Raw genomic sequence first — 18,952 nt, forward strand, 5'->3', positions numbered from 1 at the left:
CAGAAATGCTGAGTGCTAATGGGTAGTTTCTAACTGTTCTTATTTACAAAATACATTAGATTGTAAATATTTTAATAATGAATTGTAACATGCAACATGAGAGCAACACTGCAGAAATTAGAGAGCTTTGTATGTCTTTGTTAGGAAACACGAGTGAAATACCAAGTCCGAATTCTGAATGTAGCACACTGAAACTTAGAAACACCTTTCCTTTTACAAGTGAATACTGTAATAATGCCATTATGGTGTGTTTCTGATTTCTCTTAAGCCATTTGTGTATATATAGTAAATTCACTGTAGCCATACTTAAAACAGTGAATACCAAAAGACAACAAAACCGTAGGTTTCTGTACAAAGAGTACTTGTTGGCCTCACCTAAATTTGGTCATTCCATAGAGACTTAGAAGTACTTTATTTTCATTTATATCTTTTTTATATCTTCATTATCTGTACTTTATTTTCATTTATATATTTTTTTCTTTTGATTTCTGTATGTATACTAAAAATGATTTTTTTGTAGTGTGAAATAATGCATGTGAATGCTACATACTTAAGCTATGAAAAGTTTTTTATTATAAAAATAGGAAAAATATGAAATTTAATGAATATGTTATAATATTTAAAGCATACAGTAGTTAATTTGTTCTTTATTAAAAGTATTTCTTCTTAAACTGTAGATGGAAAGTTTTAATTGGAAAAAAGAATGTATTTAGGTGTCCTGGAATTTAAAAAGAAAAAAAAAAAGATTTACAATGCTTAGTAGTATTTGGCTTTGAAAAAGTCTTTGAAGGAAAATATTTTAATTATAACTACTGTTCTAAAGCAAAAGTTCATAGCCCTCATATTCAGTAAAGTACTACTTTTTCCATATCAGTGTAACCAGTTGATTATTTTTTTTTATATATATATTTGCAGATAGAATAAATTCTCCTGAATGCTTGAAAATTCTGAATGATAAACTGGGGAGTAAAGAACAAAATCAGTGAAGTCTTCCAGTGCTTTTATCTGTAGAGTGTTTTTTTGTTACGTAAAGGGTGGGCAGTTCTAGATGGTATACTATAGTTCCCTTGTTGGCAGGTTTTTCACTTCATTTCTTATGTCTTGCTATCTAGCAAAGTCTAGAGACCTTACTCAGTCCAAAATTGCCACATATAAGAAAAAACAGTGATAAATAATTTGATTTACTTAAATGGCATTGTTTGTATTTCCTTTGGCTTTTTAAGATGCAGCTTAAGTGACTGAGAGGAACAAAGATGTTGTATCTTTCTGGAGAAGTAGATAGCAGCGTTTATGCTGCCTTTCCAAATGAGTATTTTAAAAGTCACTGTTTTGACGTAACTTTGGGTCAGAACTGCTTAACGCTTTTACAATTTCTATTTTAATTAAAAAAATATATATATATGTATATATATATATATTCTTGTGCGTATTTTACCTGTCATTTTGTTTTAGTAAGATGAGAGTGAGATTTTATATCAGTTGTTGGACTGATGCAGAGTACTTTGCCTCCTCACCGTGGCAGTGATAGGCCTGAGAAACAGTGGTGCCTCTTGTAGCTGAAAGAGACTCTAGGACAGGAACTGGTTTCTCAGGAGTTTCCCTGATAGGTGTTAACTGTGGTTAGTCTCATTGAGCTTAAAATAATAATGGGACACTACGATGTCTTCCCCATCCTCCTGAAGTCTGATCCTGACCCATCATCAGCTGGAGTTCTTGCAGATTGAGTCAGTGTTCTGACTGTGCTGCCACCATGGTTAGATATTATTTGCTTGAATAAAATGTTTAAGTATTTGAGAAACCATTTCTCAACAAATAAGTTTTTAGTGATAATTCTACTGTGTATTTTTCTTAAAGTACAGACGTGTTCAGTTACATAAGCCTTGTAACTTGATTTGGGCAATTCGTGGCACAAGTAAAAGCATCACTCTATATGAGAAATCCACAGGGGGAGGGGGAAGCTAGCAATTATGCAATTTGTTATATTTATAATAGTCCACCATAACAACTAGGCCATTCCCCAAGTTGAAATACTTTCTATGGAGTTGTCTGCATTACGAGTTCTTAAAAGCTCTCTAGGAGAGCAGCAAGAGCAGTGCTGTTCCACAAGGAGGAGCAGGCTGGGAGCTGAAGGTGACACGGACAGTGCCTTCCCTGAGCAGGGAACAGTTCCACAGGATCTGAAGGCAGGGTGGAGTAGAGTACTGGTCATAGGATCCAGATAAAATAAAAGGAGTTGGTTGGGCCTAGGATCTCTCTGGTAATCTGGTCAGGAGTAGCAGAAGATAGGGGCTGATACAGGACTGGAGGGAAGCTACAACACATAACAAGGAATCTAGTCATGAAGTGTGGGTACAGGCCAGGATGCAGAGAGGCCTGTATGACCTGACTCAGGTGAGGGCTGAAGGTGCAGGCCTGAACCCAAATGAAACTTCTGGGCAGAGGGTGTGGGATGATTGTCTTAGGTGAGGCTCTTTGGGGCAATTAAGGCTTGTTAGTGCTCCTAAGGCCCTGATGCTAAGGCTACTGGTGGGCATTGGAGACAGCAGTTAATGTCATAGGTTCCATTGTGCAGCGTTCAAGTTCAAATGTTACGTTGCTCTCAACAGAAGTACCTAATTCCCTTACTGCTGCAGTTACGCTTTATTCCTCTTATAACTGAGTGCTCTTCATGTGGTGTAGCTCTCACCTGAAGGTCTCTCAGGAAACCGCTTGAGTCAAGTGCAGTTCCTGCAACATGGTCAGCACAGACAATCCTGTAGGCCCTCCTGTGATTTCATTTCCTGCTGCAGAAAGTAGACGTTTTTCTTCTCTTTTACAGATATGGAGTCTGGAGAGCGGTTAACGTCCTCATCGATCTCATCTAGTGCAGCTACTTCATCTCCAGTGTCTTCTACACCTTCTGTTCCTTCTGCAGTTTCCAAGGGTGGCCTTACCACTGGAGCTGCATCACTGAGTTCCACAATCAACACATGCGGTAAGAATAACTCAAGTATATATTGCAATGTGATTTTAGTGTTTGCAAATACTTGGAATTATTAATGCGTTGTCAAATATACTAAGGTTTCACAGACGCACCGAAATAAAATGTTCATTTTTTGGTTATTTTTAGGATGGAAATTCATATCTGTATATATTTTGCATAGTGCTTATGTATTAAAGGATTAAAATGATTTATACATTTTAAAAGTGAAAGAACTTTACGGTTTGCAGAACTGCCTCAGTAGTGGGGACTGTTTTACAAATTCATTTAGCAGACTTGCTCCCGCTTTTCAGGTTCAGATATAAACTTCTTGAGTATGCATCATGTTCTCAGCATTCAAGCCTAGTCCCTACTCTGTTTTTATACCTGGAGAAATGGTTTATTCTAATGGAAGTTGTGATGGAAAAGCTGAACTTCAAAATTCCATAGTCTTACATAAACTTGACTAGTCAAACATCTTGGATTGAATCAGAAATTCATATGGAAGATTTCTCCATGCAAGGATATCATTTTTGTAAATTAAGCTTTCCTTTCAACTGCTGAAGCATGAGAGTTATCAACCAAGCAAGAAATGGTGAATTAACTAGCTCGTCCTTGCTGTTTCTTTCTTCTTTTGGGGGAGTGAATTTTAAAAATAGACACATATAAATATAAAACCTTGAAATATGCTGGAGTAACCTTTTATTGTAGTGTAATCTCCTGGCAAAGCATAAAGACTCTCAGTCCTAACTCAACCATGCACCCTGGCAACTGACAGGGTACGCTATCAAGTTTATAACAGAGGCTACTTAAAAGACTTGATTATTGCAAAGAAAATTAGTAGAAGGAATTGGAATAAAAAGGGACCCTTCTATTCTAATGCATGGATTGAGATGCCTTTAACCTTCTATTAGAAAGAATAATTGATTGTTCTTATGAGATTATTAAATGTGGAAAAAAAATATTTTTAAAAGCTAACATACTTTGATTATCAGAATGAGACTGATGGCCATACTCATATTTTTATATAAATAACGTAAGATCACAGAAGTGAATAAAAAAGTTTGGAAACAGACTAGGATACTAATGTATCTCGTCTACAGAGTATCCTATACAGTCAGAAAAGTTTTGGCTTAATGAAATTACTGTTATAGTTATGGATCATTCATGAGAAAACTATGTTTGGCTGGTTGACAGCATGAACACTTCTGCAAAATTTCTCTAGAACAATGTATACCTTTTCAGAGTGGATGCAACAGTAACCACAGTGTACTGTTGTGTCAGGTAGAGGAATGAATTTACTCCTAAATGAAACTGATGGGACAGTATTGATAGTAAACTACATTCCAGCTTCTTTTTAGGAATACAAAGTGTCCTTGAGAGAGCATATACAAAAGATCAGATGCAGCAGGCAAGGGATTTAACCATTTAAAAAAAAAACTAAAGGAAAGAACTCATGAATACGGATAGTTTCTATCAGTCTCTTTAACTATCGGTTGCTGGACAAAAATGAAACTTTTTTTTTCTTTAAAGTTGAGGTTAAAATGAAAGGGCTACCTAAGCAAAGGGCTAACTGAATTTTCCAGAGAAGACAAAAACTGACAGCCTAGTATCATTACTACTTTTTTCAACTTCTTACAGATGAGTTTTATTTTGTTCATTGTGTTTAACTATAAATCCTCTACATGCACAGCACTACAGAAGACACACAATTAGATGTTGTAATACCTATAAAGTAAATACAGTGAGGAGAGGTAATAGAGTCTCATAAATCTTCACTTTGGGATTATATGTTCATAGTCCTATATAAATTAACTTGTAGTACATTCTGAGAACTACCATGGAGAACTGTTTCTAATGGCATGTGCTACTGAACACAACATGGCTTTTCAAGGTAAGTTTGTAGTGGACTACTGAAAATTAAAAGCATTGCTATTTGTTCTGGATCAATTTAAGCTTAAGCATCTTTTCTGGCTGGCTTTAGACTAATTAAAATAAATAGATAAAGCTTGATTCCAGGTATACATATCTGTTTTCTAGTTGTCTTCTTTAGGAAGTTTCAAATGAACACGCTTAGGCTGTAGAGGACACTCAGAATTTACTGGTTGTACTATACTCGCGCAGAAGGGTTTCTCAGCTTGGAGAATACATTCTTGCTCACTCTACCTCAACAGCCCAAGTTTATTTTGAACAGTAGTGGGTTACCATGAATTTAAGTCCCAGTTGAAAATCTTTTAATTTAATTTTTAAAAGAGTCAGTATTACTTAAGATAAAAAATGTGTAGATATATTTCCTAGCAACTTCGGAAGAGTACAAGTCAATAGCCTTTTCTTACATGAGTAAATGTTACCATAACGTAGTGTTTTATCTTTATGAGGTGTCATTATAGCTGCATGTAAAACTGTTTAAAGCTGAACAGTTTGGTCTTAGCATTTTGATATTACCAGAGCTGAGTGGTTCTTTAGGGTTATCTCAAGTATTCAAGAGTTTTACAATTCTCTTTCATCTGATGCTTGCTAATTAAGACTATGCAGGTTAATGGTTAGTTTTGATTGTTTTTTCCAACCATGAGGTTGGAATCTATTTCTTTCAATGTTGTTTCTAATAAATTTCAGCGTAGTGCTTTTTGGATGCTGGAGGCTGAAGGTGACTGTTGTATTTGAGCATCTAAATAATTTGATTTTAAAACAACATTAAGCATGTGTTAGTTCTTACGGCACTCCCATTGAGGCTTTTAATATGTGATTGATACTTTTTAAAATATGGCTTAGTAGGTTGGTACTCTTTTGTATGTTCTTTATATATTTCACTCTTTCAAGTTTACAAGTTTATCTGCAGTGTTTGTGCCTGAATTCTGCATTGGCTTTGTCAGCGGAGTAGTTTTGTTGGTCCATTTTGAAAATTTATTTTTTTCCCAGAAAATTAGTTTGACTAGTTTCTTTTTTGCTTGTGATTTATGAAGTAAAGTGAAAGGTGGAGTCCTTGCTGTTGTATTCATGTATTTTATCTGTGTACTTGTTTTCCAGCCTTTTCCATGTTTTCAAGTTTTATGCTGTGGGACATATTACGAAATTTTACATGCCCTCCAAACAGAATGTTTAGAGGATCTAGAGTCTGGTGTTGGAAAGCATGTAGAAGACAAACTTTGATAGCACTGTAATGATTAATAAACAACACAAGGTGAAAACAAATTGCTGTCACTCTAAGCAGTTCTCTAGATTTGTGGTATAAGCTGGAGTGCCCTTAGCATGGTTATTAGAAATAACAAATTATTTTTTTATTTTTACTGGTTGATGCACTGATGCTTTATATTTTTAGGCATTAGTTAAGTGTTTATACCTCATTGAGGTTTGAATACCTCAATATATTGTACCATGAAGTTCATTTATATTAACAAAGGCATTCACAGTTATCATTCCTTGTTACTAAGAGACCAGCATTGTTGAAATGGATATTGCCCTTTGGAGGAGTGCTTTCAATCATTTACCTTTGTAGTGGCTAGTAAAATTTCAAAAACTGTGATAAAAAAAAAAAATAAAAATTCAAAATTTTGAAGAAAGTCAAGAATGCTAAGGAGTGCAATTCAATGTTCAAATTTGGGATGCAGAATGTGTCTATAGTAGGTTAGTAACTTGAAGAAAAAAAAAAGCTAGAATTCATTGCTGGACAGACTGATGTTCTATGAAATAGAGAAGTGTCATTACAATCTGGTTTATTGTTACAACCAAACAGTTGTTTTATTTCTTCCATATTTCTAAATGCATATTTAGACGTTGATGGCCTCTGTTTTCTGGACACATCAGATGTTGGCTTAGATAGCACACAGTGCTGTATTTTTTTATGGCCATACTTGTAATGCTTTTTTTGTATATAGTATAGTATAAAGCCATCTAATTTTTTTATGTATGATAAGGATGATGAACTTCACAAGCTGATGTCATGTACTCATTGTTTACATTCTGAAATTTATAAGTTTATCTCATTGGCATGATGGTAGAAAAGGTTTTCTAGAATTAATTTGTTTCTTTGTGAAATGGGCTGTTAAAATTAGGTAAAATTTCTTTACCATGAGTGTTATCACACACTGGAACATACTTCCTAGCATGGTGATTGATGCTCCATGCCTGTCCATGTTCAAGAGGCATTTGGTTAATTCCCTTACAATATGCTTTAACTCTTGGTTAGCCCTGAAGTGGTCAGGCAGTTGGACTCAATAGATTCAATGCAACTGAACAGTAGTGTTCTAAAACTGGTTAGTAGAGGGTATTGACTTGGGTCAGAACCTGCTTTAGAAATTTTAAAGTAAAGATGGTGGCAGGACCTGGTGGCACAAAGGAAAATTCCAGGGCTTCTGGTGGGAGGTCTGAATGAAGGAAAAGTACAAAAATTTCTGAAATGATCTTTTCAAAAAACGTGTTACAGTCACCATGTAAAAAACAATTCTTGGAACATACTCCCTATACTGTCACATGTTATCTAGGAGCCGAATAATAACACACGCTGCCCTTCCCCAATGAACAGTGCCTAGGGAGTAGAGGGGGGTTATTGTCTACCCCTCTGCAAGAAATGTGCTTTCTGGAAACTTTGTGCTATTTTGCTGATAGGGCAAATGGGTACATTTTTAATCAAAGAATAGAATGTCTTGGGTTGGTAGGGACCTCATAGATCATCTAGTTCCAGCCCCCCTGCCATAAGAAGGAATGCCACACACAAGATGAGGTTGCTCAGGGCCTCATCCAACCTGGCCTTGAACACCTCCAGGGATGGGGTATCTACAACCTCTCTGGGTACCCTGATCAAGTGCCTCACCAACCTTTGAGTGAAGAATTTCCTCCTAACCTCTAATCTAAATCTCCACTCTTTTAGTTTAAAGCCATTCCCCCTTGTCCTGTCATTATCTGATTGAGCAAAGAGTAGCTCTCCATCTTTTTTGTAAGACCCCTTTAAGTACTGAAAGGTCTCAATGAAGTCACACCGGAGCCTTCATTTCGTTAGGCTGAACAACCCCAGATCTCTCAGCCTTTCTTCATAGAGAGGTGCTCCAGTCCTCTGAGCATCTTTGTGGCCTCCTCTGGACCCGCTCTCACAGCCCCACACCCTTCTGGTGCTGCGTCTCCAACCCTGGATGCGGGACTCCAAGTGGGGCCCCATGAGAGCATGCATCCCTTCCTTCTGTTGTATCAACTGCACCACTCAGCTTGGTGTCATGCAGCAAATTTGCTGAGGGTGCACTCAATCTTACTGTCTATGTCATTGGATGTTTAAGGTCCTTACATTGAGACTCTTTTTATGTATATTGGATGTAATCTTATTCATATAGCAAAACAGAGAGAAATTCAAGCTGCATAGGCGGTAGCAAGTGATAGCACTCTGCTGGTGATTTGATAGGCTAATTAAAATCCTGCAGAGAAGTACAGTAAATGGGCCTTACTAGAACTTCAGTCTCCATAGCTAGAGTGCTTCTAGCAGTTGCTACTTGTTTATTTGGAGCTATGTACGGTATATGCATATCTGTAGACGCAGATCACTTTAAAATTCATCTTGGAAGGGACTTCAAGAAGTCATCTAGTCTGTCCTCTAAACCAAAGAAAGGTCAGCTCTAAGGTTGATGTTTTTGATGTACTGGTAATCTAATACATTATGCAGTATTTTAAATTAAGTCTGTAGAGCACTGAGATAAGGGGTATTAACTTCCCTTGCTCTGTTCCTGTAGTCCAGCATGCTGCTGGCTGATTTTTGGCTCGGTATCTACCAAAACCCATAGGGTCTTTCTGTAGAGCTACTTCCCAACCAGTTAGTTTGCAGCCTGTATTATTCCAATGAATTGTTCCTTCCTACGTGCAAGACTTTGCTTTTGTCCTTATTGAGTTTTGTATGGTTCTTGCCAGTCCATTCTGCCAACGTATCCAGGTCCCCCTGAATGACAGCCGGGTCTTCAAGTGCCTTCCCCAAACATAATGAGAAAGCACCCAATTCCTTCTTCCAGGTCACTGATAAAATTAAACAGCATAGATGCCAGGATAAAACACTTCAGCACACCACATAAAAAGTTGTTTAAAAATGTCGCTCTTTGTAGACTTTTCATACAATATTATTTAAATCAAATTAGGTGAAATATATGAAAAAAACCAAAACAAAACAGTTTTCTGAAATGGATATTTTGCTTTAAGGCAGAGCTTTAAGGCTTTCACTAGGCAGACAAGAAAAGAATAGTCTTGTCAAAATGGAGGGCACATACATAGAAGCTTGTAGCTTTAAATAGACTGGTAAAATCAGACAGCGTAACTTCTGATAGAAGTCAGACAAATGTTTCCTGTTTGATCATGTGATTGCAAGTTAGAATTCTATGTGTTATAAATGAAGTTGAAAGAAGAAATAGTATCAGATTAGAATTAACCTCTGTGGGAAAAGAATTAGGAGCAAATGTATATTTGCCATTTAAAACTAATGTTTTGCATCCTCTTTGGAAATTGAGCTACGTTTAATTCAATGCAAGTAATCTACAACTGTAGCTAAAAATGTGAAATGTAGTGCACATACAGTATAAAACCAGTTTCACAACTTCTACAAGGCAAAGTTAATGGCTTCCCTAGAAATTCTGTTTTTATGCTTGATACAGGTAGAAACTGTTTTAAAGTTGGCTTACATAGATTTCATTTTAAACATCAAAAATGACTAGTTGTTAGGATTTTTGAGTTGAATTTTATAATTTCTAGGATACGCACAATGCATCTGTTATTTTGCGTACGTCATTATTAGCTTGTGTACTGTAGGCCCCTGAAGCAGATTTCATGTCTATTAAGGATAGGTACTTCATATAGTTCTGCTAATAAAGTGATCTCCCTCCATTTCTAACCCTGTTATGTTAAGGGAACAGACCCCTTCCCACTGCTAACAGAATTTGCTGTGGCAAATATGATGCCGCTTTTTCATTTTTACTTACAGACCTTTTGTTAGAGATGCTAAAGTTTTCAGATACTTTCTGTGGAGAAATAGAACAGTGCTAGAAGATACAATATGTGAAATTTAACGTTAGATTTTAAAATTAAAAAATAAATAAATTCTCTAATGATTGAGGTTGGACTTCACATGATGTTGCATCTGTTTTGGTAGTGCAATTTCAAGTGTTGTTTTTTCCCCTCAGGATATATGTTCAGAACAGCTGGGGAACAGCCGTGTAACCTGTCCACTGTGTCGAGTGCCTTCCCAGTGGTCAGCCACCCAGTCTTTGGCCTGCATGCAGCCAGCTCAGGGTATTCAGAGTTTGGTGGCTTGGGAATACTTGGTACACCCACAGCCTTAGCAGCACATCCCCAGCTAGCACCTTTTCCAGGTAAACATTGTTGCAAAGAATATTAAACTAAAGAAGAAGGCTAACTGTCCTCATCTACTAAGCAAACTTTGTAGACTTCAGAGTGTGGGCTTTGTTTAAGTCCTAGGCAAAATTGATGAGAAGAAGAAAATACGTTGTTGTATATGTCCTGAGTTTTTCAAGAAGGATGCTCTCACAATGGTCTTCTAAGAACCATTTAAATCCAAGTACTATGTGATCCTTTTTATTCTTTCCATCACAATGCAACATCCTTGATCGTTACCTGTTGTGTTGATTGCATAAGGACAGTGTTTGAAAGTACTCAGCCAATAACAAGATAGACTTGTTTTCCGCTGTAAACATGCTTTTTGTCTGTTACACTTCATGGGAGAAGTTGTATCCAAACCTGAAAAAGGAAATTGAATTTGACTTCATTTTGTGAGTTCTGTCAATGTTTTCTTCTCCCCACCCTCAGTTTACATCCATATCGTGCTGTGATAGGGAGATGAGTTCAACTTCTGAAAACAGGGTGGTTTAAGGCCGTAAGCATTGGTGTGGAAGTGTTCCTGCCTGGACTGATCCTACTGAAGTATGTGGTCGTAACTGATATGCCATTCTGCCTCAGTGTGAATGTTCTGCTCTTGGGATGCTGTAACTCAGGGAGGGTGCTGCACTGCAGATAATTCCTTGGGTAAAGAGAGATTTTTCCTCTGTAAAAGTATTGTATACTTTTTAAATCGTATGTCAGAGAACCAAGCTTTCTAATGTATATAGGTTTTGTAGAACATTCTCCAAAGTACATAGTAAGTCAAGATGCTTTCTTAAATTACTTTTCTGTAGCTTCAAACAGAGAAATTCCTACCAGAAAGTGAGGTTCATACAGAGACCCCTGCTGCTCTTGTGGTCCCTCCCAATCTCCCCCTTAAGTAGAATTTGGGGAAGTGTAAGGTTAGGGACTGGCAAAAGCCTAAGGCAAATACAGCAAAGAGTTCTGCTAGTATTTTAAAATTTAGTTTCATGTAAGCCACAGGCTTCTTCAGTTACAAATGTCACATGAGATACTATGTGTATAACCAGCAAAAAACAAAAGCCTCTTAAGGAGTGGTAAATTAGCTTCAAAAAGTTGATACAGTTACTGATACATTTATCATGTTTTCATTGTGAGATTTTTTAATTTTTTTTCTTACTTTAAAAGTCTATTCAATTGTACCAGCTATCTTGTGTTAGTGCAGTAAAGTAACAGACACTTTTTTTTTTTTTTTTCCCCTAAGGGGTGGTAAATACCCATAGCTTCCCTGTGACTTCATTTCATTTTGCAAGAGCTTTTTCCACTGAGTAAATTGTATTTTTTTTTCTGAAGTAGGAATAAAAGCTTTGTCTGCATATGACCCTAGACAATTATCTGGCTTTTTGTGATGTTTTTAAGAGTTTCAGTTGACAATTGAGAGACTCACGTCGTGCTTTTTTCAAATTTATATATCTGTTTAGGTAGGTGTATGGGGAAAAAAAGAATCATAGGATTTTGGTTTGCTATCTCATTGAAAGGCAGTCTTTTCCATAGATTTTGATAATACAATAAATAGCTAATATAAGTAGTTATGTCAGGCAGTCTTGTTGTACGTAGCTGTTATAACCTTGCTGTAGACTGTTAACTGAATTTGGTAGCAGACAGTTAACTGAATTTGGTAGCAGTTCGTCTGCATGCACTATTGTGTGTGTGTACATATATGTGTATTATATATATGTACACATATATACATCTGTATATATTCCAGTGACCATTATTTTTGATTTTGGTTAGCATGTTTTAGGGCAATGATTCTGTATGTTTGTGGGACCACTCAGTTCACAATCTTCAGTTTCCAAATTTAAGATAACGGAGCAGTGCTCAGTTTTCTGCAGACCAGTTATAGCTTGCTTATCATGGCTATGAATAAAGTTTTGGAGTTGTTGATCTAGGATGCCCAGTCTTCTGTTTTCATTGTTGGTGTTGTAGCCATATTTATTTATTCATTTATTTTTTAGTGATAAGAAAACTTCAGTGTCCATTGATAACTGTCAGGTTAAAGTTTATTAGTATTTTATATATTAACAAAATGCTGATGCTGAATACTTACAAATACTAAAAAGTGTATGATGTTACTAAATACTAATGCTAAAATACTACAGATAATGTTCTTCATTTTAAGTATTCATAACGGTCTTAATTACTGTGTGTAACATCCTTACGCTTCTGTAAGTATTGCTCACTTTCTTTACTTTTTTGGTGCTCTTTCATATTACAATAAAATAAATGTCCTAATGCATTGGACTAAATCTTGCTCTACTATGTGGTGCAAGTCTTTTAATCAAATTTGTAACGTGTATGTGTAAATTAACAATTTCTATACTTTTGACAGTTGTCATCCTTATGGTGTACAGAACTCAGTACTTTAGTGCTTTCTCAGCTGTTTATGCGGAAATTATGCAAAGCTACTTCTGTAGTGCTTTTTTTTCTTCCTTCAGAAAGATTTGGATAGGCAGTTACTTAGTTATGCTTGCATTTTGTTTTATTGTTAACCACTGTTTTGGTGTTTATTACAAAATGTTGTTTTAGCTATTGCAGCAATTACTAAAAAATAAGACTGACACACAAAAAAATTCCTTTAGGCAAATCTGCACACTCCTTTTGGGCTCCTATTTAAAGCACAGGAACCCATGTTTCTGTGTCAAGAACCACACAGTAGATATTTACTTCTTAAATGGCTGATTATTTTTTTTTACACGGAATGGCTATACTCAGTTTGGTCTTTCAGAAACCTGCAAAAAGGGTTAGATAAGTATTCTAAATAGTTGTTGCTCTATTAAGGAGCTTAAAAAAATGTTGTAGGGTCTGTAGCAACTCACTTAAAAGTTCATTTTGCTGGAAAACAAAAGTAATGATTTAAGATGAAAATTTTAAACAACAGAAACACCAAAACACTAGACATCGAATTCAACACTAGCATTGAATTTTTATTTTTTAAATATTTCTCACTCAACAAGATGAATTTCTTTTATGAAGAGCATGTCACAAAGTGGCCTCATTGCTACTTGTGAAAGAATAAATGAGGACATCAGAGAAAAAATGAACAGTTGGCTGTTTTCAAATTGAAGGGTATAAACTTTCAGAGTGACTATAGAGCTCCAGGAGAGTACCTAGAATTTTTGAGATTAAGTAAGTAATTTCCTGGGGAACAGTTTCAGATCTATGTTTTTTTGTTTGTTTGTTTGGTTTTTTTTTGGGGGGGGGGGGGGAAGGAAGGAGAGGGGGTTGAGACCCCAGAGCATTCAAGGACTGAGATTGCAGATTGCAGTGGTGACTTTAAATCTGTGTTTTTTTGTTTTTTCATAGTTCTGATTTAGGAAGGTTGGTGAGGTGATAATGAATGTTCAGTAACAGCCTGTGAATGTTGTTCTCTTTATAAGACTAGCATTTTCATGTTGTTGTGATCACTCTCATGTAGCTTTTTGTTATTTATGTATTTGTTATCAGAATGCATATAAGCAACACTGAATCGAAACCTTTATCAGAGTGACTTAAATGATTTTCAGCCAGAATTACCACAGAAAATTCATGTGACTTAACATGTTTGGTGTTTTCCTAAGTGCTTTAAATTGTGATGAAGAGTAAAAAGAAAATAGAAAATCTTTTCTAAACTATGTACTGGAACATTCTTGCAGAAATACTTCAGTGTGTCATTGGAAAAGCTGAAGTTTGTTTTTCATTTGCTTTGTGGTGCAGAATGGTGGCGGACTGCAGATACACACTCTCGTTCTGGGGCAGCTTTCTTCCCACCGCTCTTGGGAATTCCACCGTTGTTTGCACCTCCTGCCCAAAACCACGATTCTACTCCATTCCACTCAAGAGCTACAGGAAAAAATAGTCGTGGCAGTACAGAAAAAGGTAATGGCTAAAGCTGAATGAGTGTATTAAACTCGTGCATGTGCAGAAAGATGTGGAATTTGAGCTCTAATTCTCAGTGTACTTCCCATTCCTTAAAAGTTCTCTGTGAAGTTATTCTGTCAGCAAAGTGTGTAATATACAAGTATGGGTTTTCAATAACAAAAATGCCCTCGCTAATGCTATTTTTTTTATCCTTCTTCCTTTGATGATTTATCTGGGACTGAATACTGGGGAAGATTTTTGGATGTTTATGGGTTTATTTGTGAGCCTGTACTTCCATACTGAATACGTTTCTGCATATAAAAAGCAGATACCAAGGTAGTTGTGTGCAGGAGGATATGGAGGAGAAGGGATAGGGCTATGATCTTGGTAAAAACCAGCCCATTAACATTAGAATTTTTTTTTTTTTTTTTTTTTTTTTTTTTACAATTCAAACTAGTATTTTATGTAGCGGTACTTCCTGTCTTTCGAAAATACAACATATATTTGTTTGAGGTACAAGCAGCTTTTTTGTTATAGTTCTGGTAGCTTTTAGGACCTTGTAGGTGTTTCAAAATCAATCTGATAATAGTTGTGGGATTGCAGAGCAACAAGTTCATGTGGTTATAGGGATATTTTCTTAGAAAACACTTATTTGGCTTATTGTGGTTTTATTTGGAGTTTTTGATATTTCAAAATCTGAAGCAGATTGTTCTGTGAGATATTTACTGGATTGTATATGTTTTTGTATCTTTTTTTGGAGAATCTTGTTTTTCTGTCCCTGATTAAACTCTAGGATGGCTTGGGTTTCAGATCTTTTATTTTTTTTTAACCTTACAGCATTAGATTTGTTTGCCCTTCAGATGAGGGGTGGTCTGCACGTTTTTGTTCAAGTAAGTCCATGAACAATTCAAAGTGATTCTTAGATGGCAAAACTGGGATTATGATAGGATTTAATTGTGAGTAGTCTAGTGTCATGTTAAAGCTTTATTGGAGCTAGGTTAGTGTGACTGGGGCATCACAAAGAAAGAACGTGCTATTTTAGTGTGTTTTTTTTTTAAGTGTCACTTTGTAAAATCTGTCATTTTAAGGTATAAATGGATCACTGAATGGGAACAGTACCACTGCAGTATGTGGTGTCAGCACATCTGTACTATCCACTAGCATTGCAGTATCTGCAGGACAAGTGAAAACTACAACCTCAGGAGCAGGAGGTCGCAAATACAACCAGGAGCAAAGCAAAGCTCAGCTTTTGGACACCAGAGCTGATAAAATCAAAGATAAGGTAAATATGCATAAACAACTTAAGATTCACCTGAAAAAATTGAGATGGTGTTTAGATTTGAGTGAACAGTTACCTTCTTAAGTGATTTATGCCAATACAAAATGTTTTGTTGCTTGATTTTTAAACTTTGTACATGTTTATGAACTACTAGCACTAACGTCACTAGATAACGTCTATACTTATTAACATTTTCATTTATGCAATTATAAAATCCAAGTATATTTTAAACACAAATATTCAAGAAAAAACATACTATAAAATATATATTAATGATATGCAATTTCTTAATATATATTACATACAATATGTATTATATATGTGTATATAATATATAATCACAATATTGACATTATATATTAGCATTGGTGGACAAAAGGCTTAACATAAGCGAGCAGTGCACATTTGCAGCCCAGAAGGCCAACTGCATCCTGGGCTGCATCAGAAGAGGTGTGATAGTCCCCCTCTACTCTGCCGTTTTGAGGCCCCACCTGGAGTATGACCTGTTAGAGCGAGTTGAGAGGAGGGCTACAAAGGTGGTCAAGGGGTTGGAGCACTTCTTCGAAGAAAGGCTGAGAGATCTGGGGTTGTTCAGCCTAATGAAATGAAGGCTCCAGTGTGACTTCATTGAGACCTTTCAGTACTTAAAAGGGTCTTACAAAAAAGATGGAGAGCTACTCTTTGCTCAATCAGATAATGACAGGACAAGGGGGAATGGCTTTAAACTATAAAAGAGTGGAGATTTAGATTAGAGGTTAGGAGGAAATTCTTCACTCAAAGGTTGGTGAGGCACTTGATCAGGGTACCCAGAGAGGTTGTAGATACCCCATCCCTGGAGGTGTTCAAGGCCAGGTTGGATGAGGCCCTGAGCATTACTGAAGTATCATTGAAAGTTTCACCTTTTTTTTTCGATTCTCCTCAAATTTCAGTCAGGATGTTTGTCAGCATTATTTTCTTCTCATTGTATTATGTTCTGTATGTAAGTATAAATTTTCTTCCTTTTCTGTGAAACACCTAGATGTGGTTGGTATTTTTCAATGGAGTTATTTGAACAAACTTTCCAATCAAAACATACAGAATGCTATAAAAGAGAAGTGGATCAGAAGGCTTAATTTAATTTTTTTTTTTTGTTTCAGTATGTTACAAAGAATCCACAGGTGGTACTGAGTCTCTAAAGCAGGGAAAAGTAGGCAGTAGAAAGACAGTATTTTGTGCTGCAATTTCTGTGAAGTGATGTTTTGCTCTTAAATGTGAAGGTATAACATCACTTACCTCTTTTTCTGTTTTCTGCTCTCTACAGGAGATGTTATTGTGTAGCTTATTTTAAAAGACTTTTGGTTTCTTATACTTTTATGTGTTCTTTTCCTTGAGGCTTCATCAGGGTTTTAATTTTTAATGTTCCTCTGATTTCTTTGATCTTGTCTGTAGTTGTAATTGTCTTTTGGGGTTGTCAGCATGTCAGTTTTCTGGGATAGTATGTCTTAAGTTTCATCCTAATGTATAGTGGTTCTCTTATTCCCTAAAGTTGCAGATTACTTCAAGGCTTAAGGTAGTTCATAAAACATACGTGCACTCCTCAGAGAAAACCCATTTTCTTTGGGTTAGATCCAGCCACCTTCTGTCTGGGCAGTGGGTTGTTTCACAGTCTGTGGCTTTGCCCACTCTGAACATGACCATAAAGCCACTAGCAAGTAACTTTGTCTCTTGCTAGTCTCCCACTCTAATCTGTGCTGGTGGAGTGCAGTCCTTTTTGTATTGTGGTGCCCAGAACTGTACACAGTACTGGAGGTGAGGCCTCACCAACGCAGAGTAGAGCGGGACAGTAACTTCCCTTGACTGACTAGCGATGCCGTGCTTGATGCACCCCAGGACACGGTTGGCCCTCCTGGCTGCCAGGACACACTGCTGGCTCACATTCAGCTTGCTGTCAACCATAACCCCCTAGATCTCTCTCTGCAGGGGATGAAGGGTGAAAACAATGAAGGGCAAAAATTAGGATAGGATCCTATTTATGTAGCTCCAGGATGCATTATTACTTATATTACTTCAGATCATGATTTGTTCTTCATTTTATGACCTTCATGAAAGTACTCTGCATCTGTGCAAAATATTAAACAGAAAGATACTTAAATACGATGTCAAGGAGGCCAGCAGCAACAAAACATTTAGGACCTACTGTAGACAGGTAGTTTTTTAGAACGGCTTTTTTGTCTGCGTCCATTCAGATCACAGTCCCTTATGTGAAATACCAACTGATGCTTTTCTGAATTGAGCAGTGAAACAGTAAATCCAAATAAATATACTTAAATTCTTAAGATATCTCAACAACAAACCAATGCATGCGGTGTTCTGCATAAGGCATGTTTAGGGAAGTTTTACTGTGTTCATCACAAACATCAATAAAGAAAATATAGTTTAAAAGAACATACAGATACCAGCCTATTGACAAGTAACTGAGACTCAGTCCACTTACAGCTTCCACGTTTCATAGATGTTTCATGATGTAAATTCAATCCCACTTTAAAGAAGTTTTGTTCTTCTACTAATATGATTGAATTCCTTGTTAACAAGACAAAGTTTATTGATATAAAATTGCTTTCTTTTTAGTACCTTGATTTATTTTACACAAACCATGCACAAAATAGGTAACTATTTTGTTGGCATTAACTATGCCAAGAGGTTTATTTTTTTCTTAACAAAACATTTATTTTTAAAATACTGTTTCTCTGATGTTCCCATTTGTATTGAATTGCTGCAACTTCTTTTAACCTCTGTGCACCATTTTTGCTGTCCATCTATCTTCCTTTTGACTGTTTTTACAATTTGTTAGTAACTTATGTGCTCTTATGCAGTAATACATACTTTAATGTCTCTCTTGCATATCTACCATTATAACACTCAAGTCTCAATGAAGCTCCTTCAGATATGTTTATAAAATGTGTTTCTTTTAATTAGCTTCTTTAAAAAGCTAATTTTCCCCATATCTTGCATTTTCAAATCTGGTCTTGCAGTGTAAACATCTCAGAGGTTAGTTAGTGGGTTTATTTTTTTTTTTTTCAGATGTTGCTTCTCCATTCTTCTGTTTCTTCATTCGCTTTCCTTCTCTGGTCTGCAAATTGATTCTTTCCAAGAAGAATTTAAATATAACATTGTCAGAGTATTTCAGCAGGTTTTGGTCCTTTTTCTAGAAGCAATTCCCAGAAGCAATTTGGTTGTTTTCAGTCACCAAAAACTTATAGCGCTAAATAGCACATACTGTGAAATTACAAATAATGTAGTATAAGTTTTTCTTAAATATATTGGCGAATTTGATACATGTTGTTCTTTCTGTGTTATTTTTGCCAAAAATCTTAGCTTTTGAATTTTTGGAAGCAATAAATTCTGTGGATGTCTTCTAGACCTGAATTCCAGACCAATTTTCTAGGCTCTAACTCGATTTCTGGCTTTGAAACGTAGGTTGCCAAGTACAGGCCTGCCAGTGTGCCCCAAAAAAC

The 18,952-nt window shown here is 36.2% G+C and overlaps 1 protein-coding gene across 24 annotated transcripts in view; it reads left to right on the forward strand.

Moving 5' to 3' along the window:
- The window catches only part of BAZ2B (bromodomain adjacent to zinc finger domain 2B), a 130,302-nt gene that overhangs the window by 57,378 nt on the left and 53,972 nt on the right, over positions 1 to 18,952 (forward strand). For 22 of the 24 annotated variants that reach the window (XM_068686850.1, XM_068686826.1, XM_068686835.1 and 19 more), the window contains 4 exons: positions 2,819 to 2,974; positions 10,105 to 10,293; positions 14,036 to 14,197; positions 15,268 to 15,461. In XM_068686850.1, coding sequence (XP_068542951.1) covers positions 2,821 to 2,974; positions 10,105 to 10,293; positions 14,036 to 14,197; positions 15,268 to 15,461 — 699 coding nt within the window. In that variant the 5' untranslated portion in view covers positions 2,819 to 2,820. The remainder of the gene's footprint in view (positions 1 to 2,818; positions 2,975 to 10,104; positions 10,294 to 14,035; positions 14,198 to 15,267; positions 15,462 to 18,952) is intronic. The other 2 variants (XM_068686837.1, XM_068686840.1) reach the window with 1 other exon arrangement.

Source organism: Anas acuta, chromosome 6 (genome assembly GCF_963932015.1).
Source record: "Anas acuta chromosome 6, bAnaAcu1.1, whole genome shotgun sequence".
Taxonomy (NCBI): domain Eukaryota; kingdom Metazoa; phylum Chordata; class Aves; order Anseriformes; family Anatidae; genus Anas; species Anas acuta.